This window comes from Amphiprion ocellaris, chromosome 10 (assembly GCF_022539595.1).
Source record: "Amphiprion ocellaris isolate individual 3 ecotype Okinawa chromosome 10, ASM2253959v1, whole genome shotgun sequence".
NCBI lineage: Eukaryota > Metazoa > Chordata > Actinopteri > Pomacentridae > Amphiprion > Amphiprion ocellaris.
This window is the reverse complement of record NC_072775.1, coordinates 31,665,044-31,690,887: the sequence shown is the minus strand read 5'-3', so window position 1 is coordinate 31,690,887 and position 25,844 is coordinate 31,665,044. Positions and strand designations below refer to the sequence as shown.

General features: G+C 38.8%; 1 protein-coding gene across 3 annotated transcripts; it reads right to left on the bottom strand.

The window, feature by feature from the left end:
* Positions 1-472: 472 nt before the first annotated feature.
* On the bottom strand, positions 473-17,441 carry LOC111575884 (cAMP-responsive element modulator-like). Of its 3 annotated transcripts, none has more exons than XM_023281291.3 (8): positions 17,285-17,439; positions 14,049-14,166; positions 13,717-13,848; positions 10,762-10,850; positions 10,528-10,673; positions 9,944-10,132; positions 2,964-3,123; positions 473-2,303 (listed from the first exon to the last, which is right to left on the bottom strand). In XM_023281291.3, the coding sequence occupies exons 2-8, from the start codon at positions 14,154-14,156 to the stop codon at positions 2,159-2,161; spliced, it is 969 nt and encodes a 322-aa protein (XP_023137059.1). In that variant the 5' UTR covers positions 14,157-14,166; positions 17,285-17,439; the 3' UTR covers positions 473-2,158. The 3 variants fall into 3 exon arrangements, with proteins under 3 accessions (XP_023137059.1, XP_023137060.1, XP_054870502.1); XM_055014527.1 differs by lacking the exon at positions 473-2,303 and adding an exon at positions 2,315-2,462 and having other exon boundaries at positions 17,285-17,441; XM_023281292.3 differs by lacking the exons at positions 9,944-10,132; positions 10,528-10,673; positions 10,762-10,850; ... (1 more) ...; positions 14,049-14,166; positions 17,285-17,439 and adding an exon at positions 5,032-5,309.
* Between the last annotated feature and the right edge of the window lie 8,403 nt (positions 17,442-25,844).

Sequence of the window (25,844 nt, the reverse complement as noted above, 5' to 3'; positions counted from 1 at the left end):
GTATCGTTATTCTAGTAATTCACAGAAAATGTTACAAATACGCTCCAATTACTGCACCGGTGGACTGTGTGAGGCTTTATTGTAAAGTGAATTCAAGTCTAATGGGTGGAATTTTCGTGTCTTTCCTCTGGCAGCGAGAGTAATTAAGCAAAATCTGGCAAGGTGTGTTTCAAACATTGGCCTTTTTTAAACTGTAATCCTTCATCTGAACACAAAATTTGACTATTGTTTGCTGCTGTAGCCCATTCCATCTCTGTCACTACATTTGTTCCCCTCTTCAGCTCTGGCAAACCAATTCGAAACTAATTAATTAACGTAATGGTCCTGCATTCTGGTTTTAAATTACAGCGCTGAAGTACCTTTTTCAGCGGGAAAATAGAGGAAGAAATTCATTTTGTACAACTTTAAATGCACAAACACAGAAAGGCCGGCTGCGCCATTGCATCGCAGAAGCAACAAATCACACTCCATGTCAAATTTGATTGTTTTATTAGATAAACAAAAAATAGTTTTACAATTCAAATGAAGAAGTACACGGAGAAGAAAACACCTGGTAAAATTTGGAGCCATTTAAAACAGCAAAAACTAACTGCAGAAACAAAATTCACCTCACCGGATATCGAAGAAAACCTGAATGTTAGCGTCACGCGCGTTTTTCTAAACTTGAATAGAACGGGTGCTCCTCTGAGAATCCTAACCACGACATGTATTTGGCTGGTAAATATGGAGACTGCAGACAGGATGACTCACACTGTTGCCATTGAGCTAAACAGCAGATAAATACCAAACTGTTTCTTAAAAAGCTTTGGCAGCCGAAGCGTAACGAACGTCAGGGTCTGTTACTCTTTTCTACGTGCTGAAAAGAAAATAAAACATGTTAATTAAACAGAATCACCGGAACAAAACTCAACATCTACATCAACAGAAACAGAGAAAGCGAGCATTTTCCAATATCACCAGAAACATGAACACAAGTCGATATATTATATATGTATATATTTATATTTAAAATAAAACGTCTTTACAAAAACAAAGAGTAAAGAAATTGGCATCACCCTTTAAACAGAGCATTTTAATATCAAGCCGTAATCAAATACAGTTTAATTCAAAAGTGGATATCCGTCATTTCTAAAACAAACGTGATGCTCGCCAGGAAAGCAAAACTCTTATTCTTGGAGCTGTGCATCAATGTAAAATATCCATCTATAAATTTGTTGTTTTTCAAGATATAACAAGCAAAGCATCTCTTCATATGACTACTCAGTAGGTAACATTTGTTTGGTAGAATATATATTAAGTTTTCGAGTGAAGTTGTTCGTATATTTGTGAATAGAAAATTAAATATCATCCGTACTGACACTCCATATACTCTGTGCTTTGACTAAAGAACAGCTGTGTTCGTCCGTTTCATGATTAATTTACTTCAGTAATGAAAAAATAAAAATACCTTTGCTTACTCGATTCAAATAATTAATTCACCATGTGCATAAATGTCAAACATAAATAGGATTTTCATGTCGAATTCTTCTATTTTGCTTGTTTGCGACTGTTCAACAAACTGAAAATTAGGAAATCCAGGAAATCACTTCACTGACTAAACGCTTGATGAAATTTCTCCCCAAATAGTTTCCACGTGAAGGAATGCAACGACCAAACACAAGCGTAAATAACACAAACGACATCAGGTAAACATGGTTGGAGTTGCCTTGTTGCAGCTGCTGGTGGATCTGCGGAGCTTCGTGTGCACCTCATCTGGAAACTTGTTTTTTTCGCTGTAGTCGAGCGGCGGCACATTTTCAGGAAGCATCTGCATTTGCTCTTCCTGTGCTTCTTCTTCTTCTACTACTTCTTCGGCTGGCTCTCATTGGCTGGCCTCGCCTCGTGCACAACAGCAACAGCAAGCGCAGTGCGTTTAACACTCGAGTCATGCAAAGAGCACAAGATAAGAACGAGAGCAAAAACTGGCAAGCTGTTCGAAATCCCCACGACACTTCTGAATTTTGGCGTAAATCAGGTCTGAATGAGCAGAGAAACAAAGATGGTCAAAGCAGTTTTTGTTCCAGAGTCTTCTTTCTTTTTTCGTTTTTTTTTTTTTTTTGCTTTTCCGCTGCCACAGTTTGTAAACTGTCTTCAGCCCGTGACCACAAGCAAACCGCTGCTACTCGGCTTTGTGGCAGTAAATGTCCTTCAGTGCTTTCAGCTCTTCAATCAGCGTCTTGTTTTGGTTTTCCAGCACGGCTACGCGGTTTTCCAGACACTTGACATACTCCTTCTTTTTCCTGCGGCACTCGCGAGCTGCTTCCCTGGAGAGGAAAAGAGGAGGAAAAATGTTTTGAGTCTCTGGATGAAAATGTCGCAGACAAAATGCAAGATGTGCACGATTCAACTGCATGAGTGCGAGTTCACCTTTCATTGGCTTCCGCGTTTATCTCCATGTTTCCAGATCACTGTTTATTCACCTGCTGCAGCATTTTAACACCAATCACGAAGAATCAAGAGGCATATCTGAACATCTATAAAAGCAGCATGCTGCAGCTTTGGCCTTTGCACTAGTTGTAAGTTTGGCTGCCAGAAAGCATGAACAACCTCCAGATTGTCGGAATCAGAGTTCTCTGGAAGTTTCCAATTCAGTGACGACACAGTTGAGTCTTTTCATTTCAGCGCATGAATCAGAAAATCACCTAAAACATAACTGTAAACCTAAATCACTAAATTTAAAGCATGAAATGCGACTCAGAATTTGCAGGATTCCATTTTTCCAGATTAACAGCAGGAAATACACCAAGATTCAAACATTTAGGGTCAAGTAATGACGTGTGCATTCTTTATGTATTGCACAATTAACACAGGCGTATCGACTCCTTTTCTCAGTGATCCCTTACAGAGCGATTTATTTTCATGTTGAACCAGAAAACCTCCCACAGCTTCAGTCACCATGTTTTGCTTCTGGCACTATCTCCTACCTGTTCTTCATCAGTCTGACCTCCCTCTTGCGGGTGATTTCTTCGGCATGCTGCGACGACGGGCTCTGCATGCCGCCCGGAGACGCCGCCATCACGATGCTCTGAGCCAGGCCCGAGTTGGGCGAACGCAGCTGGTACGCGGGGATGTCTCCTGTGGCAGCTGAAGGGGGCAAAGATGGACACAAGTGTTAAAATTTAGTGAAAAATACAAAACCTATTTTTTAAAATCAACTTTCTAGTTCAATCCCACTGTCTTTTTCTTGATGTTTTCCCCTCTTCAAAATGCAGTAAACATGCATGTACTTCATCAGAGGATATCAGGCAGCGACTACAGCCAACAACACTTATCCGCTCTCCTTCCGGCCTTACGAGATGAATTTCCTCTGACCGTGACTGTTCCTGCCAGCAGGTATTTGTCCTTATATGACCCAACATGTTGAAAAATTGGATTTGAAAGAATGGCTTATTCCATTTATGGCCTTGTAAGATGTTAATATGCAGTCGCCTCGATGCAAAGTTGCCGAATGAGCTAAAAGATGTGAATTGAAATACCCCGAATTCTAGTTATTTCCACATTTAAAGCAGAAATGAAAAGCTTTCTCAAACCTTCCCTACATGTGAGGGTCTCTGAGCTGCACAACAGGTGTCAGAAGGACTTTGTTTTGAACTTTTAACCACATGTGAGCGATTTTGGTTCCTAAATTGCGCACATAAAATAGGAATTCATGCTTTAGGATTGGTGCTGCCACCACAAGAACTAAAACACAGGTTTGGTCAGTTACAGAGGAGCTTCCCAGCTGTGCTTTGGCATCAATTTTATTGAATTATATTATTATTGTTTGGTCAACACACATGACTTTAAGGCTTAATGCAGTGCAGGTTTCTGAATTCTGACATGCCTGGAACATATATTTGAACGTTAACATTGATTAATATTATGCTGTGTTCATTTATTGATATATATATATATATATATATATATATATATATATATGTGTGTGTGTGTGTGTGTGTGTGTGTGTGTGTGTGTGTGTGTGTGTGTGTGTGTGTGTAATTCATGAGCAGGTTTGGCTAATTTATGTGGATAAAATAGCTTTTACCAACCCACACTTGCCCTAGCTGTCAAGAAGCAACGTTCACATGAGAGCTGTTTATCTGTGTGCTTCTGATAACTGGCAGATTATTGCAAGAGAAGTGATGCCGATTCTTGAAAAAGCCATAAGAAAAAGAACAGAGAAGAAGAGCGGTTGTCTGGATGTGGTTTGTGCGCTGTTTGAGTTGAGTCATCACTTAGATGACTCAACTGTTAACCGCTCTCTGCACGCTGTCTCATACCGTTCCAGCTTCTCTTTTTCACTTTGTTCCTGAGAACTTTCTGCCGTCTTCTCCCTCCCTCGGCCATCCACGAACACACACTCATTCAGAAAGACACACAGCAGGTGCGCGCGCACACACACACACACACACACACACACACACACACACACACTGTTCCTCTGTCATCGTGATAACAGTGACTCGGGCTGCTGCTGACGTCAGTGTGTGCGTCTCTCTTGCCCGTTTTGCATTCTCTCTTCCCTGCCTGGCTTCTGTTCCAGGAAACCGGAGTGACGTCAAACCGACAACTCTCTTACCCCACGCCCTCCCCCTTTACTCCTTACCCTCCTCCCCTCCCTCCCTGTCTGCCTGACAACCACTGTGGCGAGAGCAAACCCAGCGCATGTATGTGGGTCTAACAGCGGGATACTGAATGACAGGAACAGGCACACTAACCAAACGCTTCTTGACTTGTTAGATCTGTTTTTTTCTCCTTCTCCCTCAACTGTCACAGTGCTTTTCCTGTGTTAAACTGCCACCTTTCGCGTTCAAATTCACAGTGCATGAAGTAAAAGTAGCGCAAAAGTGATTAAACATTCTGCTTACAGCTGGGTAAATAATCTACAAATCCTAGAAACACGCTGCTTACTGTATCTGCAGATTTACTTGAAATCCCCAAACAACACATACACAAACATCCCCCTTAAAAGAAAACATTCAGACTGTTCCGCTTAAAAAGGAAAAACTGTACCTGACTCAGTCTCATCCCCGGTTACAGCCATCTCTTGTTTCCAATAATCCAGCACCACGGCAGTAAGACAACCTCAGCACACAATAAAAAAACACAAAAAGCGCACACTCCTCTTGCCCTTATTCTCTTCCCTGCTTCACTCGATATCTCCCCACTTTTCTCCTTCTGGCTTCACTCTCTGTATCTCTCTCTCTGAGTGGTCACTCGTCAACTTTGCAGCCCGATTACAATTACAGGCATTGACATCACAATGACATCACTCCTGCCCGCTGAAGTCAGTAAAACACCCTGGATTAGAGTCCCTCCCTCCCTCCCTCCCTCCCCCCCCCCCCGCGGATCAGACGCTGAAGTAGAGAAACACTAATGTGAGCCAGGCAGGCAGGGAGGGAGGCAGGCAGGGAGGAGGGTGCTAGTGGAGGGCTTGTATTTTTAGCCCTAGTGACGCAACTAGAGAGACGCTCAACAAACAAGAGGATATTGTGTCCCAAGTGGCTGCCATGCAAACTGTTGAGCTCCCTGATTGAAGTTGTGCGAGGTGCAGCGCAGACAACTCAGGGTTTTTTTTTTCCTTTCACATCGTTTCATTTAAGTTGCAACCACAACTCAAGTCACTGAAATCCACAAAATAACAACCAGTATTATGAAAAGATTAGATTTGCTGTTTTTAAAATCATCAAAACAACAATTTTCTAACTAGAACCTAATGAGACAAATAATAAAAATACAAATGAGTAACAGACACCAATCTAACACTGATATTTAATACTTTTAGGTGAACTTATCCTGCTTAAATTGGGAAAATTCTGAATTCAGACCCCAAGTTTCAGCTGCAAGGAGAAATAGTGCAAAAGTGATTAAAAATTCCGCTGCTCTTACAGAAACTGTTGAGCTCATTTCATTAAAGTTGCAACTGAAATCCACAAAATAACAACCAACATTATGAAGATTGCTGTTTTTAAACAACCAAAGAGAAAATCTTCAAAACAACAACTAGCTTTCTAACTAGAATCTTCTATTCAATTCAATGCAATTTTATTTATATACTGCACAATGTATTTCATCTTGCAGCATTAAGCATAGTAAGGTACAGACCTTAAGAATTATAAACAGAACATAAAAACCAACAATCCAAACTTGTAACACAAATAATGATAAAAAATACAAATGAGTGAGAGACACCAAGGTAACACTCATATTTAATACTTTTAGGTGAACTAATTCTGTGTAAATTAGGAAAATTCTGAATTCAGACCCCAAATTTCCGCTGCAGTTCAACAATGCATGAAGTAAAAGTCACATAAAATCAATTCAAACTTCCACTGCTCTTCCAGAAACATGCTGCCTTCCGTATCTGCAGGAAATACACTTGAAATCCTCACAGCAAACAACATAAACTTGTTTCAAACAGCTGACTGATGCTTTTTTAACGGGAAAATCCTCAGTAAATTTCTGACAGAACAGCAATGGTCAAACTAGAACCCAAAGACAAGAATAATCCAGCAGAATAAAAATAAAAATGAATAAGAGATGCCAAGGTGCACTGATAATTATCACTTGTGGGTGAACTAGAGCTTCTTAAATAAGGGGAATTCTGACGCTCCTGCTGATTAACAACATTGTTAAAGCTGTCATGGCTGAGCTCAGTTATTCACACCCCAAGTTTCTTCAATTTCACAATGCATGAAGCAAAATTCTGAAATATCTCCCTGTATATAAAAGCTGCTCCAACATGCTTCCAACATACTGCTCATTTGCAGGAGATGGACTTCAAATCCTCATTGGGGAAACAGCATATGAAACACATGCACAGAAATCCCTCAAGGGCAATGAGAGAAGATTCAGACACTGTAAAGAATACACTGTTGTGCTAAACAGTTGACTGATGTCTCTTGAATAAGAAAATCCTCAATATGTTTCTGAAAAAACAACAACTTTCTAACTAGCACTAAAAACCTCGATTAATCCAGAAGAATAAAAGTTTAAAAAACAGAAAAATGAAGAGACATCAAGCTATGCTGATATAAATCACTTGTGGGTGAACAAATGCTGCTTAAATAGATGAATTCTGACACTCTTACTAATTATCAATGTAACAAAGTTTCACGGTGCGAGCTGAGATTAGTTATTCAGACTTCACACTGTGTTTAACACCATGATTTGACGACAGTTCTGCTGCTAAACTCTGCAGCTACAGAATTCTTCAGCTGGAAGGAACCAAACAGCAAACACAAATGGGGGTTCTGTGTCCCACTAACACCGACACCAGATAAATAAATAACACTAGTTTGAGCAGCAGCTGCCACAGCATTGAGAAAATGGATGGTACCAAGAGAAACAAGAATTTGACAGAAGTTATCAATAATTGCAGTGCAAAATCTAAACAGGAACGAATACAGAATTTGAAGCCCAAAAATATCCATGCCATTTAATGTACAACTACAGATAAAAATATACAATAAAAAGTACCAGCAGTGAGCAAAAGTCAAGTCTAATGAGGGTGCATTAGAAAAAATGGTAGACTTCTGATAAAACACAGGAGTTCTTTGTGTTACCGTCAAGTTTTTGTCATTAAATGCAAGTTTAAATTTAACTTCAGCTTCTACTAAATTTCAACAACATGTTGTTTCTGAAGTTTTGACAGAAAGTGTTATCTCAAAAAGACGATTGATTTTAATCCTGAAAGCAACAGTGCTTCAAATGATGACATCTGAACTAAAAAAGCAGTCAAACGACAAGTAAATGTTTATAGAAGATGTCTGTAATAGTAAATGCATGGGTTTCACAGGTTTTTATGTGTTTATGGCTTGATTTATTTAAATAAATCTCAGATATGACTGAAATCTTCCTTTATCTCCACCAGCATTAAGGTAAAAGTCAGTGAATATATGCATCTAGGTAACTTCAGTTGTTGGTGTTCATAATTTAAACAGTCACTCAGCACAAACTGCGTCTTCAGATCGCTCGAATGAAGCTCTGCAGCCTCATCTTTCTGGTCTCTTAGGTACAACTACTTCCATTCTGTTCAGACATTTTCCTGCTCCAAGCTACGACTGAGGGCAAGAGCACACAGTGTATCGGCAGCTAAACACCAAATAAATATCGGAAAGAAAGAAACTGTGTTATGCTATTTATGAAAGCAGAGTAAGGAATTTATCTGGACACAGAAATGCTTTCCTGTTTGATCTGTCTGGATCTGCTGAAGGTTCCGGGGCCTATTTTCTGTGGACACAGCTACTGCACAAAATGTATTAAAAGCTTCTGGGATGAAAAGGGAAAATTCACAGCTGCTCTCAAGTATGGACAGACCTTCAAACAGCGGTCAGAACCCCCATATTAGCAGGTTTAGTGAAGGAGATGAAGAAGATGGAACTCCAAGATGATTATAGTCATGTAGGACCTGAAGATGAGGCTTCTGATGTCTGCAATTGGGCAAAAAAAAAGCATGACAGCTCTAGCTAAATTTGAAAAACATTAGCTTATCAACCTGAGAGGGTTCAAGAGAACATCCTCATTTCATGACAAGATTAAGATGGTTCATTGTTTATTTCTATCTCTTGAGCAGAAGCCACGATAGAGTCTCAACTGCAGTACAAACTTAGAGACTGAGATGCAAAAAGAGCTTCTGGAGACTTTGCTAATTCTGGTCCATCCATGGAAACAGAAGGACATGAAGGTCCTTCAGGAGAAGTTAAGCTCTCAATCACTGAGATCAGTGAGATGTGAGAAGATTTTTACTGAACTAGTTTCGTAGATCAGAAGCAGTGGATCAGATCACAGCAGGAAACTGAAGCTGAGTGGGATCACAGAGATTCAGGAGAAGCTGGATAAGAAGATGAAGAAGAAAGGCTCTGAGGCGGAGCAGCTTTCATGCACAGCAGATAAAATCTACAGAGGAAGTCTTCATTCTTCAGTCTTAGTGATTTCCACAGCCTCACTGACAACAAATAACTGCTTTTAAAATGTGACTGCACCTTTATCAGAGGAAAAAGATGAACTCCAGGAAGTTCTTCATAAGGAAGATCTCAAAGATGTTGATGTTTCATTGATAGATTAGATTTTTCTGCTCTGTTCGTGTAAAATCTCACAGGAAGCATTATTAAAGGACAACATAAATGCAACACCGGTGAAAAACTGTATGTGTGACAGCCAGAAAGATTCCTTGAAAGGTGCTGAGTGAAGACAAGTGGTAGTTTTCATTTTGTCATATTAAAACCCTTAATTATACTGACATTTATTTACAACTGACAGTGATGTTGAACCATTATGCACTGCTGAAGCTGTACTGATTCCAGGTCAAATTGTGGACTGTCGCACTTCACTCCCTTGGACAAGGTTGTATCCTGTACATTTACTAAATCCTATGATTTATTGTGAACTTAATCCCAAGGTTTCATTTGGGGATTGTCATTGTCAAATATATTGCAAATAGAATGTTACTTCAACTGTGTAGAATTTACGCCTCATTGCTGTACAGGGATGGAAGGACACTCCTCAGAAATCTGTGAGGTGCTGCAAGAAAATGTGAAAATACTGAATTTCAGCACTCTCTCTAATTTCCAATGAGTGTAGCAAATGGGGCCAATTTAAATTGGCTCAGAGGAGTCACCAGCTGTAGTCCACTGTTGTCACTAACGAGAAGGTCATGCCACAAAGAAAATTTGATGAACAGCTTTCTGCATCACCAGAACTGATGTTCAAGTTGCTGTATGTGTATTTTTGACCCAGCAGATTTTGTCATATTTCTAGAATGCCTATAATAAATTTGAGAAAGACCCAAAATGCATAATTGTTATTTGTTACAAAGATGAATATAGAAAATTCAGAGTTGTAAACTCATTGGAAATTCAAGACTGTATCTTTTTTTAAATGTGTTTTATATGTGGTTTTAGATTCAAAATGACTTGCAGCTCACCTTGGATGAGCATCTGTCCTCCCTGGAGGTAGAACTGCTGTGGGGAGTCTCCTGGCTGAGCTGCACACTGCAGGATGGTGGCTCCAGGCTGTGGGGCAGCAGAGCTGGTCATCGTCAGGGTCTGGGCCCCGTGGAGGGCTTCGACTCCTGGGTTGGTCAACTGGATGGCTCTGCCCTGGCTGATCGCAACTGCATGGGGTCAAAGTATAGCTATAACTCAGCTGCAGTGGAACAATATTTCTGTTTTCAAGCTTTAGGAGGTAAAGCTTGTAGTCAATGACCACTACAGGAAGAAATATTCAGTCTGTGTGGTCAAAAAGTTGTTTTTCTACCAGCAAATTTTTAATTAGTGCAGCCACTGTGGTGCAGTTTTGGATTCCTGATTAGATTTGAAGTTATTTAGGAGCCAACTGTGCTGCTTTATTGAACATGTGAGGCCTTCAGAAAGGAAAATACATCTTTGTACTCTCTTGAAGAATGAATCATTTACTAGAAGTGCACAAACACAGTGAGGAAACTTCCTAACTGTATGTTCTGGAGCAGAATAAACTCCACAGTGGGTGAACTGCTGCTGTGTTACTGACTGTACTGTCCAGAGCTGGTCTGGTAGATGGACGTCGGTGCCGATGCCGACGTGGTGCTGGAGATCGGCTGTGGTTCATCTTCTGTGTTTTCCTCGTCAATTTTAGGAACTGCCGGCGAATCCGACGAAAGCTCGTTAAGAATTTTTCTGCCGGACAACAGAATTCCACAAGTGACTCCACATGGACTTGACAATTTGCACACCACCTTCCCGTTTGCTGTTGACGTCTTCTCACCGATAGGACGGACGCCTGGTGAGGATCTCCCGTCTCTTCTGTATGTCTGCAACCGTCTCATCTTCCTCCAGGTCTGCAACGGTGGCAATCTGCAGAATACAGGCAGCATTTTAAATACAAAGTGGTGCATAATTCACAATATTGCTTTTTTAAAACGTTGGCATCCTAATATTTTTACTGAGGGAGTTGTTTGTTTTCATTCACAGATTTTTAGTGGTCTGTGAGACACCAGCTGTAGTCAAATTGTATTGGTAACGACAAGCATGACGTCAAAGAAGGACATTTTACTTCAAGCTTTAATCTTTTCAACCCCTTGCATGTCTCGACAGACTCGCTTCTACATGCTGCATAATTATTTGTGAATGCAAGAGTCACCACCCTCCTCTCTGCAAGCATCATTTCATTGTAGCATAAATAAATCTGTTTATATTTTGTCACTCAGATCATATTGTTGGAGTAACAACAGATATGAAGTTGACCTGGTTCTGCGTCATCAGTCAGGAAGCTCCGTGACTCACATTGCTGCATAAAGGCTGCATGTTACAGACACAAAAGGCTGCTTTAGCGCTGTTAGAGGACAATATCTGCGGCAGACAAAGGCAGCAGGTTAAACTGAGGCGTGTCTGAATCCATTTACTGGTACTGGGGTTAAGGTCAGGCCTGTGCTTGTCAGGTTTATGCTCTGAAAGCAAGAAATGATTCTGCTGCTTTGCACACAGATTTACAGTTGTGTAGAATGTCTTTCATGCACCTGGTTCCAGTTGTTAAAGTTGTTGAAACATAAAGTTAGTGATGCAGGATATTTACTTCAATGACGATGTGATTATTACTGTGAAAGTTCAGTCAATACCAGGAATCAGATTTGTTACTGATAGAACTCACTGATAAAAAGTACCTTGAAATTAGGTGACAAAACCACTTTGCGGTGAACATGTGCGGCGTTTCTCTGACTTAAAATTTGTACCTTACTATGTGAAGTGCCACGAGAAGATATATGCTGTAAATTGGCGCTATATAAATAAAACTGCATCGAATTGAACTAAAATGTAATCCCTTTTCCAGTCTTCTCAAAGCAGTACTACTCAGATATTCAACGATGCTTAGGGAAGTGAACATTATAAAGTTATACTATTAAAGCTGCTCAAACAGAGCTGTACTGTGAGAATCGCTGATTTATTTCAATGAGAATGTAATTATTACTGTGAAACTTCAGTCCGTCATGTTACCGATAGACTCGCTGACAGAAAGTGCCAAGTACTTTGAAATCGGGCGACAAAACCACTTTGCGGTATACATGTGCACCGCTTCACTGTGCAGCTCACAGATTTGGTCTCTTTTTCAGTCTCTTTTATAACAGGAGATGACGAAGGAACATCTGCTTTGCAATTAAAGTGGCACCTGTGAGAAAAAGATTTTTGCTCCAGCACTATAAAAACTCAAACAGCTCATGTATGTCGTCCACACCGCAATATTTAATAAAGTAATCTGATTACTTGCAGTGAGCATTACAGTGTCACCTCGCAGCTCGGTGTTGTGCGATACGTCGGCCTGCCCAGACACAACAACACCTCCTGAATGTGAAGGTTAGACTGATGAGCTTAAACCTCGGCTCCTGCTGCTCACATCAATCCTATTAACAGATGCACTGCATGCAAACCACAAACCCTGCAGAGCGGCTCCTACACACCGCAGCTACAAGTTCATTCACGCTGACAGCAATGTGTAAACTATTAAACAAAATATAAAGCGAACAGTTTTCTGTGCATGTCTTTTGGACTTGAGGAGTTGATATTTCACTTGGTCTTTTGCTCGAGGCCTGCTTTGACTGAACTGGGACCCGTCTCAAATAACAAGAGGTGTAACTAGAGGCTTGTCTTGGATGACTGAAACTGACACTATTGAGGCTTGACCTGAAGTTGTCTCCTTCCGACAGTGTTGACTTGGACATTTGCAATATAACATCTGAACACCAAAAAATATGTGCAATTTACTTCTCAGGTTATATATTTTGTTTATACAAAGTGCTCTTTTTATATTGTGTACATATTTTATTTTTATAATGCATATTTGTATTTCTCTTTTTTTTAAATCGCTGCTGCTCTTACCTTTTTCATTATTTTATTTTTTCCAGTATATAAAGCTGACTTGAGAAAACCCAAAAAAGAATTCCAGTGCACCTGTACTGCAATATACACATGCAAATGGTTATAAAACTCCACTCTAGTCTATGTTTTGAGGAACCTTCTCTTCAGTGAATTAAAATGCAACCAGGACTTATCTTAAATGACCTGAGACTTGACTTTTGACTTTTAAGTCAGGATTTTGATTGATTTGATAGATCTGATTTATTTATTACTCCTCTCAGAATTCATTTCATTCACTGACTTCTCTATTTATTCACCTATTGACATATTTTACTCTATTTAATGTACACTTTTAGTTTCTTAATTTTTATCATTTCTTATTCAGTGTTTATTTTTATGTTAATTTTTTATTTATTTATTTTTACATATTTCTATCTCTATTGTAATAATATGCATTTTATTTTATTTATTTTAGTTATTTATTGAACTTATTTTATCTTGTTTTATTTCATCTGGTTCTTTATTAATAAGTTTACCGTGGGGGTTGTTTGCACTGTTTTACTACACTCTGTGTAGCATTTTACTTGTATGAAAAGTGCTGTATAAAGTCTGATTAACTGATTAATTAAATCCTGCTCTGAGAAATCTGATTTGATCTGCAGGTTTTTGCTCACAAACTGGAGACTTAGCATGCACTAACAGGACTGAGATTTACTTTTCAACTGCTCTCGAATGACCTACTGACTTTGACCCCATTACTCATCTCATGCAGATATTTTTACATAACCTGCACTCCAGATATGGCACCGACATCCAACATTACATGTTCTAACCGGCCGGTTCTCTGTGTTCTCTCAGCTTGCGTCCTCACCTGGACGGTCTGGACTTGTGGTGACTGTATAACCGACGTCTGAGGGGCCTGGATGACTCCTTGAACCTGCACCGTCTGACCATCAGACAGCTGGACAACAGTCACACCAGAAGACTCTGCAGCAAGCGACACCTGCAGGCATCAAATGAGACGTTTAGACCCACATTTGCTCATGTAAAAATGCCAAAAAAGCACAAAATAGTGTTATGCTTTGGGTAAATGGAGGGGAAACACATTGGCTAAGCCTCCATGCTGACCACCTCTTTGTAAATATGTAAGGTTTGAAGTAGTGCTTTAAACTGCTGAAATTCAAGTACAACGTGTGTGAATACCTGATCACGGTCTGCAGGAGACGGACTAGTTTCACTTTGGTTATCTTCTCCATCTGTGACCGAGTCATTCAAACTGCTGTCCAGCTGAGACGATACTGAGGTTTCCATGGTCGACTACCTAAACAGACACGCAAGCAAATTATTAACAAAATTACTGAGGCCAGCAAATGTCATGCAAATGTTTTCCTCTCCAATATTACTCTCAGAAACCAAACACAACCAAATGACCGTGTTAAACTTTCTCCCAGAGTTCATTTGATACTGGTTTTGTATGAAACAGGATATTGGGTCACGGACAAACCTCAGATAAGCAGCCTTTCCTGAATCATACAGACGTATTTAGCATTTAACCTGCAGCCTTTTCATTTTCTCATACCTGAAAGTTGCTATTTAGTTTTAAAGAACTGCACTGCCACTTAAAAACATCCCCTTTTAATACTGGACTAATCTCATTCAGTACAATTCAGTTCAAGAGTGACAGCGAACAAGGCGGCAGACGGCTGCGTGCAAAGAAGCAGAAATAACAGCATTAATTCCACTGCAGTGAAGTGCAGAATAATGACACGGTGAGCTGAACAAATAGTGTCACATTTCAATCCGATAGAAGACTAATACAAGAGGAAAATTGCGTAATTCTATAGGAGCATGAGACAGAACTCCCAATACATTCTGATTCCTTTCTACTTTGTGCTGCAGACTCTCGTGTTTCCATTTATCTGCCAGTTTGTGTGCGCAAGTCAGGATGATTCGTCGTAAGATCTCCTTTGAGACGGACTGTTTATTCAGCTTGTGACAAATTTGTGTTATATAACTTTGTCTTCTGGTGCTCGTTATGTGCGGCAGCCACCGGGCAGAGCTGGCAGACTGAACTCTAGGCATGTTTTCACACTTCAGGACAGAGACTGTTACAACTCAGATGTGATTTAATTAGATTCTGGTTCTAGGAGGCAAAATAGCAGCAGAGAAAAGTTGTAGAGATCTGAGTAATAAAGAAATTGTTTTTAATTTACCGGTCATTAGATGGATCAAACTAGAGTCCCTGAATGTCAGAGTCGGGCAGCATCACAGTCACCAGCCAGAAAGCACATTTTCATTCAAACATTTTGACTATTTAAGCATGCTACTTCTACTGAAACAGTGAAACATCATATTTAAAGATGTTCTCCAACTGCAAACATAAAATCAGATGGAAATTACACTGGAAATTCCCAGAACCCAGTATTCAGAATTACTGCAAAGCTCATTAAATTTGTCTTTAAATATAAATTCTACTCATTAACACTATTTTTATTTCTTTTCTCATGTCTTTCGAGCACAGACTGTATATATACATATATATTTATAGTCTTTGCTTTTAAGTAACATCCTGTGAGAACAGATCAATTTGAACAAATTATGCAAAGACTGGAAGAAAAATCTACTTCTCTTTGAAAATGAAATGAAACTGTTCTTCCGAACTGTGCTTTTTATTGACAAAAATCAGCAGTAAATTGTTCATGTAATAGAAATTTGCAGTAAATTTCAGTCTTGAAAGTTTGTTGGGTTTTTTTGTTTGTTTTTTACATATGGCTGCTTTAACTCCTTCTGTCCACGTAACAAAAATCCTATTTTTTTCATGTTTTGTAGCTACTTTAAAAACTTAAACGTGTAAAAAAAAAAAAAAAAAAAAAAAAAAAAAAAAAAGCTGTTGAAGTAACTCAAACCCTCCTACAACCATTGAGCCTCCCAGTTTTACAAATGAATAAGAATTTGACCCATTTGTGCCATAGCATCTAACTGACCAACAGTCATCCAGCTCAAACTGTGATTGACAGCTCTGGCTGCCAATCACAGAGGCAGAGGGCGTGTTCTTCCTGAAGGGGGCGGGAACAGCAGCAGCTCATTGGTTCTCAGAGCAAAGCAGAACATTTGAACAGCCATAAAGCTAGCAATTATACAGTCATAGTGAAATAAACCACCTTTGCAGAAAAGTTTCACAATATGGAACCTTTAGATCTGAACAATAACATCAATATCCCTTGCAGTATTACATCCTCAATAGTATGTACATCAGCTTCAGTATTGTGTGCTATATTTCATTAACATGTGCAATATTACTTTATTGTTTGAGCATCATTGTCACTATTTTTTCTTACTTTTCTATTTGTTTATTTTTTACTAATGCATCATAGTAATTGTACTATATATATATATATATATATATATATATATATATATATATATATATATATATATATATATATATATATATACACACACACACACATACATATAATACATATATTGTCACCTTATTGAATTTTTCACTATGGTTGCATCTCATATGCACTAATTATGCAGTTCCTGCTGTCATTTATCCCTTTATTTATATTTACATAAATGTTTCTTTACATGGTATTTACATAGCACACTTACATTCCCCACATGTTATTTAATTTATACACTCGGCGCGTTCATACCATCGTATTCATGCTGCATCAAATCAAATCAAGTTTTATTTATATAGCACCGTTCAAAACAAATCAGTGGAATTCGTAGCATTTTGACTGAATAATACATAGAACATAGAAAGCGAAACCAGAAAAAAGAACTTGGAGACTAATGCACATGGTGTCCTAAAACAACACTGGTTGAAATAATAAAAGATTAGAAAAGATTAAGAAAAAATAAACAAATAAAAATTCAAACTATGGTAGGACACTCATAACAGCCAGGCGAAAGAGATGGGTTGTAAGGCTACGTTTAAAAGTGTCAATGATTCTAATTCCTCTCAGATGCATGTACTATATCAGTATTACATATTTCCACGTACTATTAATACTGCTCACATTGTATATATCTGATTTTAGCACATTCAAACTGTTTTTAAAGTTATTCCATTGAGATTATTTATATTAAACTGCACTTTTACTGCTTTTTTGTTGACTCTAATCTAATTATATCATCTCACTGATCTCTTACTGAGACCTGCATGTATTCTCATGTTATTGCAATTGTGCAGAGCAGCGTCTGAGCAAGTTCCTGCATCTGCTTTTATACTGAAAAGACACACTTCCGACTGTGAACTTGACGCAGCTCGGTGAAGTCAGAGAGGAACCGAGAACGTTTTTTTTCTCTCCACGTTTCTCGGCTAATCGAAGCTTTTGATGCAAAACTTTGGCGGAGAACGTCGTTTTCCGGCGCCCTCCTCCTCCTGGCCGCCGAGGCTGAAACGCGACAGCTTTGCAGCGACTTACCGAACTTTTTTTGACGTCGTGTGACTCGTCACCGGTGACAGCGTGGGTGGACGCCGTGTGTCCGCGCTCACGTAGTTTCCACGTCAGCGCTGATGATGCAGTGGCCCGAAATGTCGAGCGACGAGTCGTTTTAACGTCGGAGAGCGTCGAGGAGGAGCCACACGGTTCCCCGCCGCTCACTTCCTGGTTCGCACCGACTCCAAGTCCTCCTCGGATGCAGCTGAAAGAGCGATAAGGGGGATTTTTTCAGATGCAAACCACAAAATGCTGCATTAAATTAGAAGAGCACTGCAACTCAGAGCTGCAGGGATATTTATTTGCCTTTGCCGATTCTGTTTTTTGCTCCAAACCACGTCATTTACACGCAGCATGTCGAGGCTGTTTGTGTCTCTTTGGGTCTTCATTTCACTGTTTGCACATCAGTGTTGCAAATTAAAAAAATAATACTAATACAAAGTTTTAAAGCAAGACAGTGTCTGCATTATGGCAAGGCTGGAACCACTAGTCACACTTTCTGGTCCACACAGACTCCAAATTCTCCTCTAATGAACTTAAAGTGGGTGATGATTGAGATATTTTCAGATGCATACCACAAATACTGCAAATTGGGACCCGTCTCAAATAACGAGGTGTAACTAGAGGCTTGACTTGGATGACTGAATATGAAACGATTGAGGCTTGACCTGTAATTTTCTTCTGACAGAGTTGACTTGGACATGTAAAATATAACATCTGAACACCACAAAATATGTGCAATTTATTTCTCAGGGTATCTATTTTTAATACAAAGTGCTCTTTTTATAATGTGTACATATGTTTATTTTATAATGTAATTTTGTATTTCTCTTTTTTTTTTATTGCTGCTGCTCTTTCAGTTCAATGCAGTTTTATTTATATAGTGCAGATTCACAATGTATGTCATCTCAAAGCGCTTAGCATAGTAAGGTACAGACCTCACGAATTATAAACAGAGAACAGAAAACCCAACAATCCAAAGTTGCCTTTGGAAGGAAAGAAAAACCCCATGGGATATGGAGGAAGAAAAAAAAAAAACTCAGACAGATCCAGGCTCTGGAAAAGGGGCCATCTGCTTCAACCTGCACTGGTTGGGTTATTTTATTTTTTCCTATATATAACTGGAGAAAACCTGAAAAGAATTCCAATACACCTGTACTGTAGTGTACCTCTGCAAATGGCAATAAAACTTCATTCTATTGTATTCTATGTTGTGAGGAGCCTTCTCTTCAGTGACTTAAAATGAAACCAGGACTTATCTTAAATGACCCGAGACTCGGCTTAAGTCGGAATTTTGATGGATTTGATAGATTTGATTCATTTATTACTCCTCTTAGAATTTATTTGATTTGTTGACTGCTCTATTTATTCATCTATTTGCATATTTTAGTCAGTTTAATGTACAATTTACTTAATTTCTGTCATTTCTTATTCTGTTTTTATTTTTTTGTACATTTTGTCTGTTTTTTTAGACATCTATTTCTATCTCTACTTTCATAATGTGTATTTTTATTTATTTCATTTTAGTCATTTAGCTTTTTTTTATCACAAAACCACAAAATACTGCAGTAATTTAGAAAAGCATTGTAATTTAGAGCTGCAAGGATATTTATTTGTCTTTGAAGTTTTTTTTTTCACCAAACCATGCTGTTGACAGGCATCAAGTCGAGGCTATTTGTGTCTCCCTCGAGGTTCATTTCACTGTTGGCAGAAAAGTGTTGCAAAATTTTAAAAAATTATGCAGCAAGACAGTTTCCATATGATAGCCAGGCTGAGACCACTACTCACACTGAGGTGGCACAGTGTCTCCTCGTATTTATCTTTATTTTATTTAATTTTTTTGAAAAAAAAATCCTGCAGAGTAAATAGTTTTTAGTATTTAAATTGGTTTGTTGTTCTTGTTTTGTTTGTTTGTTTTTCCAAGGTATGTTGATGTCACGTTTCAAAACCCACCCGTGTGTGTGTGTCTGTTTTATAAGAATATATTTATACAAACTGTTTTACTGTTTACATGAGTCACATGAAGGATAATCCAATAATATGAAGAAAAAACTAATAAATACTTGTTTTTTAATATGTGGAAGTGTAAGAGTAGCGAATCAGCAGTTTTAAAAAAGTATTGTTTGTCTAAAAGACTTTAATAAAACAACAACTCTTATTAAAGGGCATTATGTTGTTTTGTAACTGCTATGTTTCAGTTAAAGTGAGAGCAGCATAGTAAAAAAATGAAATAAAAATGAAGTTAATCTTTTACTTAAATGGCAAGTTTGTATGGTTCGAAATGACTCATGAAGTGAGGAAGAAAAAACGCTCATTCAAGATTTTACATTTAGTTTTACAATAAGGATCAAATGAGAAGGTTGTACTCTGTTAGGATTTAAATTGCCCTTTTACAGGGTGTCTTGTCCCAGTTTACTATAAGCTTTATAAAGAGCTTTTTAATGTAACCATCACTTGATTCAAACTCTACAACAGTGGCTAAAGTTCAGCTTTTTTATTGTGGATGACGCTTATAAGATCATGACAGTTTAAATGACATAAGTAAAGACATGGAACTTATGGCAGAAGTGTCCTTGTTCATACTGCAAATTCAGCTTCAGGTTTCTTACACTTGGCTGTGATTTGGGTTCAGTCCTGCTTTGTTTAGCAGTTGTGTCCAGAGATTTTCAAAATAGATTTCATCCATGGAGTTCTTAATAGTCTGCATAAAAGCGTCAGCTAAATCCACAGTTAAACTTGATTCATATAGACTGATAAAACAAAGCACAAACAGATGTTTATTTGCATATTACAAGGTGTTTTTTTTTTTTTTTTTTTTTTTTACTGTACACACAGTGACAACAATTCAAAAATCTTCACAGGCAGAAATGTTAGACTTTTGCTTCAAATAAATCATCTGTAATGTGAAATAAGTTAAACAACTACTACACAGGTTTGGAGATGAATCCCAGAATGTTACCAGGCTGTAATTATTGAATATGAGGATGTGGGAGCTGACATTTAAAAAGCTGTTTGGTGGTGTTCTGTTGTGTTTATATGGACAAAAAAAATCACTGTGGATGTTCACTTGGCTTTTTGGGTCTATGGTATCTAAAACACTGTCACACTTCATAGGAAAAGTGAGCAACTGGAGAACCTGTGGAGCCATTTGACCAAAATCTGAAATTAAATTCTGAAAATTAAACAAAAGAGAAACCAAGTTTACAACGTCACGATTCCAAAAGTAAAAAAAAAACACTCAAGTAATATGAATATAAAACGTCCTGAAATTAAAAGAAAATACTTTATCCATGAAGAAAAAATAATCATGTCATTTGAAATAGCTGTTTAATTTAATACAGCTTAATGTCAAAAGATTATACTACCATTATCATAAATGACATAAATACCATAACACACGAGATTAATATTAAACTGCATGACAAAGGACTAATTAACGTTTCATGTAGAGGTTATGCGAAATGCATCAAGAGGAATTCAAGTTATGCAACTATATCATTTTGATGTTCTGACAAACCTCACAGCTGTACCTGTTCATTTTATTAGTAAAAGTAGGAGCTATTGATCAGTGACAGTGTGATCCCCATGACTAAACACTCATGTAGATTCCTTTTAATTCAGTGCTAGTGTAATATACTGCTAAAGTTCAGTTCAGTTTTGTGCAGCTGCTATTCACATCGTAGGTCATCCAGACATTAAAATACGATGTTATAGAGAGAAACCTAAATGTCTTTAATATTATTGGGGTCAAAGAACAACATGTGGTGGAGTAATTTTAAATTACACAAAATTGTCTACGATCGTCATGGATTTCAGGGTGACAGTTTTGAGAACATGTTTCTCTTTTCTGCACTATTTGGGCCACTGGATTATTGATCCTCCCTTCCTACAGTTCCCTATATCCATATCCAAATAGGTCTCAGTGGGTTACAAACCAGTCAGAACTCTAAAATGTTGAGTTTTCTGTTTACTGTTTCTTCACCACTTTGGCTGCATGTGTGAGTCCAGTTGGAAGGTCCAGTGCTGCCCAAAGCCAAGTTTTTCTGCAGACTGGATTATGTTTTCCTCCAGAAACTTCATGTTTTCTCATGATGCCGTTTTTTAAGGCAAGGTCGCATCACTTACTGGCTGTAAAACACCCTCAAAGCATTACATTCCCACCTTCGCGTTTGACTGTCAGGGTGGTGTTCTTTTCCTTTGCTTCACCGTAGATGAATGCTCTCAGAGGAGTTGCATCTTGCTCAGTAACTGCCCAGCCTCAGCCTTGTTCAGACTCTGCTTAGAAGGTACATTTTCCAAAAAATGGCAACAAACCTACAATTTACATTTCTATAGTTTTGTTTAGTGGACACTTTTATCCTAAGCCATCTGAGAGTAGAAACAGCACAAGCAAGGATCTTGGAGAAAACAATCTGATAAGTGCCATAAAACTTAAGTTCTTCTTCTTCTTCTTCTTCTTCTTCTTCTTCTTCTTCTTCTTCTTCTTCTTCTTCTTCTTCACCTCCTTTCTCTTGTTCTTGTTTTTCTTCCTTCTTCTTCTTGCCATAAAAACATAAGGATAAAAGTAATCTTGGACAGGTCATTTTTAGTAAGAGGTGGAAAAAAATCGCCATGAGCATCACTAATGCAATGACTCACCATCTTTTGTCACCTGTTTACATTATTTCAAGCCAGATGAAATCCAATGACCAAAAAAAAATAAATAAAAAAAATCACTATAAATCAATAGTTGGGAGGTATTAATAAGGTGGTTAATAATTTGGGCCTTAACTTTACGTCTACAGTCATATTTACATATGTAATTTTGTAATGTTGCCATCCAGTGGCAGAAAGAAGGAATAATGCTTTATAAAGCTTCACAGCAGTGCTTTAAAATGTGTCCCTCTAGGTTTAGAGAGTGAAAAATAAAGACCATCAGACAGAATTACAAAACAAATATACTCAGCATTTTGTGATCAGAAACAACATTATTCATGGAAAGAACTACACTGCAAATTTTTATTTTCTATTTCTGTTGTCGTGCCTTCTATGTGTCATCTCATTCTGGAATGAAAATGTGTACAGTATCATGTGTACTGTACAATCTGCTCTGTATTTGCAGAATTCCTTTATTTAGCTGTGACTCTGGCTGACCTCAGAGCTGCCATCTGTCCTCCTGTGTGCCAGCAGAGGTCGGACTGTTCAAACACCACCCCTGCTGTTATCAAAGAGCATCGCTCTGCAGGGCCTAGCTCCCACTAATCTCCAGCAGGACCGCTGAAGCAGAAGCAAACAGAAGCATTTCATTGAAAAAAAAATACTGAATTGCATTTCATTTGTGAATAAAGCAGAATAACAACATGCATTAGCATCTGAGCAAATAAAATTAAATAAAATTAAATTTGTTATCAGCTTCAGGAGCAAATGTTCTTTCAAGTGTCTCATTCTCTGCTATTAAAAACCAAAACATAATGAAGGAAATGAGAGATATTTGACAAAATACCTTCCTGCTTTTTGAGCTGAAGTGTCTCATAAATCCAATATTTTTCAAAAAAATTAGGTTTTAGTGAGAATGTTTGAAGGGTTTGGAAGGAGAGTGGTCTAACTCACTTTGTGTAGTTTTTGAGAAATATGGGTTCAAACTTTTGTGTTTTCAAGAATGGTCTAACATTCAAAGCGCCACTTTAACGTTGTATTTTGGTTGTGGGTTAGACCACTTTGCCACTAAAATCTACACCATGAAATATTACAGAAATTATATATAAAACTCCATTCGGATTTTTTTTTTTTTTGTGGGTTAGACCACTCTACTTCTAACACCATCATTTGATCCTTAATGTACATTCTGATCTATAACCTTGTTCTTGCAATTGTCCTGTTTTCCATTTTCTTTCATTATTTGGCTGTAGTGTTTCAGATTTCAAATGGAGCATTTTACTATGCCTCATTATGTAAAAATCTTACTCATATTTCTCTAAATATTAAAACTATTTTACGTCATCTATGCTCCTCTTGTCCAGCTGCTCTTCCTCCATCTCCTGGTCCCGTCCTGCTCCAGATCGCTGAGGACCAGCAGCAGAAGGGGGACCTTCTGGTGGCACAAAGGCCTGACAGCAGGGAGCCACATCTGACCCGGGCCAGACAGCTCTTTAGCACAAAATTAGCCCGAGATGGACGTGCAACACAATCACATGCTGTCCATATCATCAAAGAGGAATTTGGGAATCTGTTGTTGCCTTTGGAGCTTCAGAGCCACAATTTATGAAATTTCACAGTCATTTCAGGAAAGACGGAGTTTAAAAATCTATTCAGGGTAAAGTTCCACTCACGTTTCAACATCATTACTGCCTGCATATGAACATAGATCATGATTTAATGCTAATATTATGGCACAGTTTAAGATAATTGTAGACAAAATAGCTTTGAGGATGCAGCGATTAATTCCTTCCCGAATAAAAACATGAACATCAAAATCTCTGCAGTCAGTCGTAACACCTCATGTAGAAGGCTGTAGATAATGAATCTCAGGACATGAAAAAGACTTTAAGGCTGCTGTTTTTTTTTTTCTTGAACTTTGACACAAGATTCTGAAAGAAAGAAAAAACTCTTTTGACAGCTATAACTGACTGTTATGATCTTCAGAAGTAGAAAAAGGTTGAAGACAAACAATGCATTATCTATAAGATTTGCGTTTGTATCTCACTTAACATTATTAGAAGACTGTAATATAGATGGGCAGGTGTTGCTGTGGTGCAATGGTTAACACTGTTTCTTCTGGGTTCAAACCTGCCTGTTGACTGGGACCTTTCCAGGTCAAGTTTGCATATTTGTCCTGTGTTTACTCTGGGCCAGAAGATGTGCTGCTCTGAGTCTAAAATGGCTGCATAGGTGGGTGTGAGTGTTTGTATGTGTGTTTGTGTGAGTCCTGCGATGGACTGGTGATCAGTCAGGTTGTATCCGGTCTCTGGGGTGATTCCAGTTAGACTCCAGTCCATCAGAACTTTCTGCAGGATGAAACGGGCCGACTGCAAATCATTTGAAGTTCATTCATCTCAGAAAGTACATTTCTTCTGCTGCCTTAAAACTGAAGTTACTGCGCTTTGGTTTATTTAATCAGCTTAAACTCTTCTTATAACTTGCAAAAGTGTAAATCTAGCTGTGTTACATCAAGTGAACATTAAATCAATTAGTCACATAGAACAAATAAAAGGAAGGCAAGTCTGTCTGAAACCAACGTCAAAGGTCACAAAATTTTTCTTTGTTTAACACTGAGAACTTACATAGATCAGGCATAACATTATGACCACCAGCCTAATATCGTGTTGGTCTCCCTTTAGCTGCCAAAACAGCCCTGACCCATCAAGGCCTGGACTCCACTAGACCCCTGAAGGTGTACTGTGGTATCAGGCACCAAGATGTTAGCAGCAGATCTTTCAAGTCCTGTCAGTTGTGAGGTGGGGTTCTCATGGACCAGACTTGTTTGTCCAGCACATCCCAGAGACGATCTGGGGAATTTGGGGGCCACTTCAACACCTCAAACTCGTTGCTGTGCTCCTCAAACCACTCCTGAACCACTGTTGCTTTGTGCATTATCCTGCTGAAAGAGGCCACAGCAATCAAGGAATACCGTTTCCATTAAAGGGTTGTACATGGTCTGCAACAATGTTTAGGTAGGCAGTACATGCCAAAGCAACATCCACATGGATGGCAGGACCCAAGGGTTCCCAGCAGAACACTGATCAAAGCATCACACTGCCTCCATCGGCTTGCTTTCTTCCCTGGTGCCATGTGTTCCCCAGGAAAGCAACACAAAAACACCTGGCCATGCACGTGATGTAAAAGAAGACTTGATTCATCAGACCAGGCCACCTTCTTCCATTGCTCCGTGGTCCAGTTCTGGTGCTCATGTGCCCATTGTCGGTGGTTTAGGTGGTGAACAGGGATCAGCATGGGAACCCTGACAAATCTGCAGCTATGCAGCCCCATATGCAACAAACTGTGATACACTGTGTATTCTGACACCTTTGTATCAGAACCAGCAATAACTTCTTCAGCAATTTGAGCAACTGTAACTCACCAGTTGGATCGGCCTTCCTGCCCACATGCATCACTGAGCCTTGGCCGCCCATGACCCTGTCGTCGGTTCACCACTGTTCCTTCCTTGGGCCACTTTTGATAGATACTGACCACTGCAGATCGGGAACACCCCATAAGACCTGCAGTTTTGGAGATGCTCTGACAAGTTCATCTGGCCATCACAATCTGGCCCTTGTCAAACTGCCTCAAGTCCTTATGCTTGCCCATTTTTCCTACTTCTAACAATCATCTTTGAGGATAAAATGTTCACTTGCTGCTTAATAGATTAAGCCCACGAACAGGTGCCATGATGAAGAGAAAGTCAGTGTTATTCTCTTCACCTGTCAGTGGTCATAATGTTATGCCTGATCGATGTACAGTCGAAGCTGCTGAAGTCATGTTTGATCAGAGTCAGGACACAATTTGTGAGGCTTCTCTCATTTATAGTGAGGCAAAGATTAAGTCCACAAATGTACAAAACTTTCTTCAT

What these genes read in the sequence shown, in the direction of transcription:
- LOC111575884 (XM_023281291.3), bottom strand. Translation starts at nt 14,156, where the DNA reads ATGGAAACCTCAGTATCGTCTCAGCTGGACAGCAGTTTGAATGACTCG. An exon ending in ACCAGGCGTCCGTCCTATCG is followed by an intron (nt 10,674 to 10,761) that starts GTGAGAAGACGT and finishes GTTGTCCGGCAG; the next exon opens with AAAAATTCTTAACGAGCTTT. An exon ending in AGGACAGATGCTCATCCAAG is followed by an intron (nt 3,124 to 9,943) that starts GTGAGCTGCAAG and finishes TGCCCCCTTCAG; the next exon opens with CTGCCACAGGAGACATCCCC.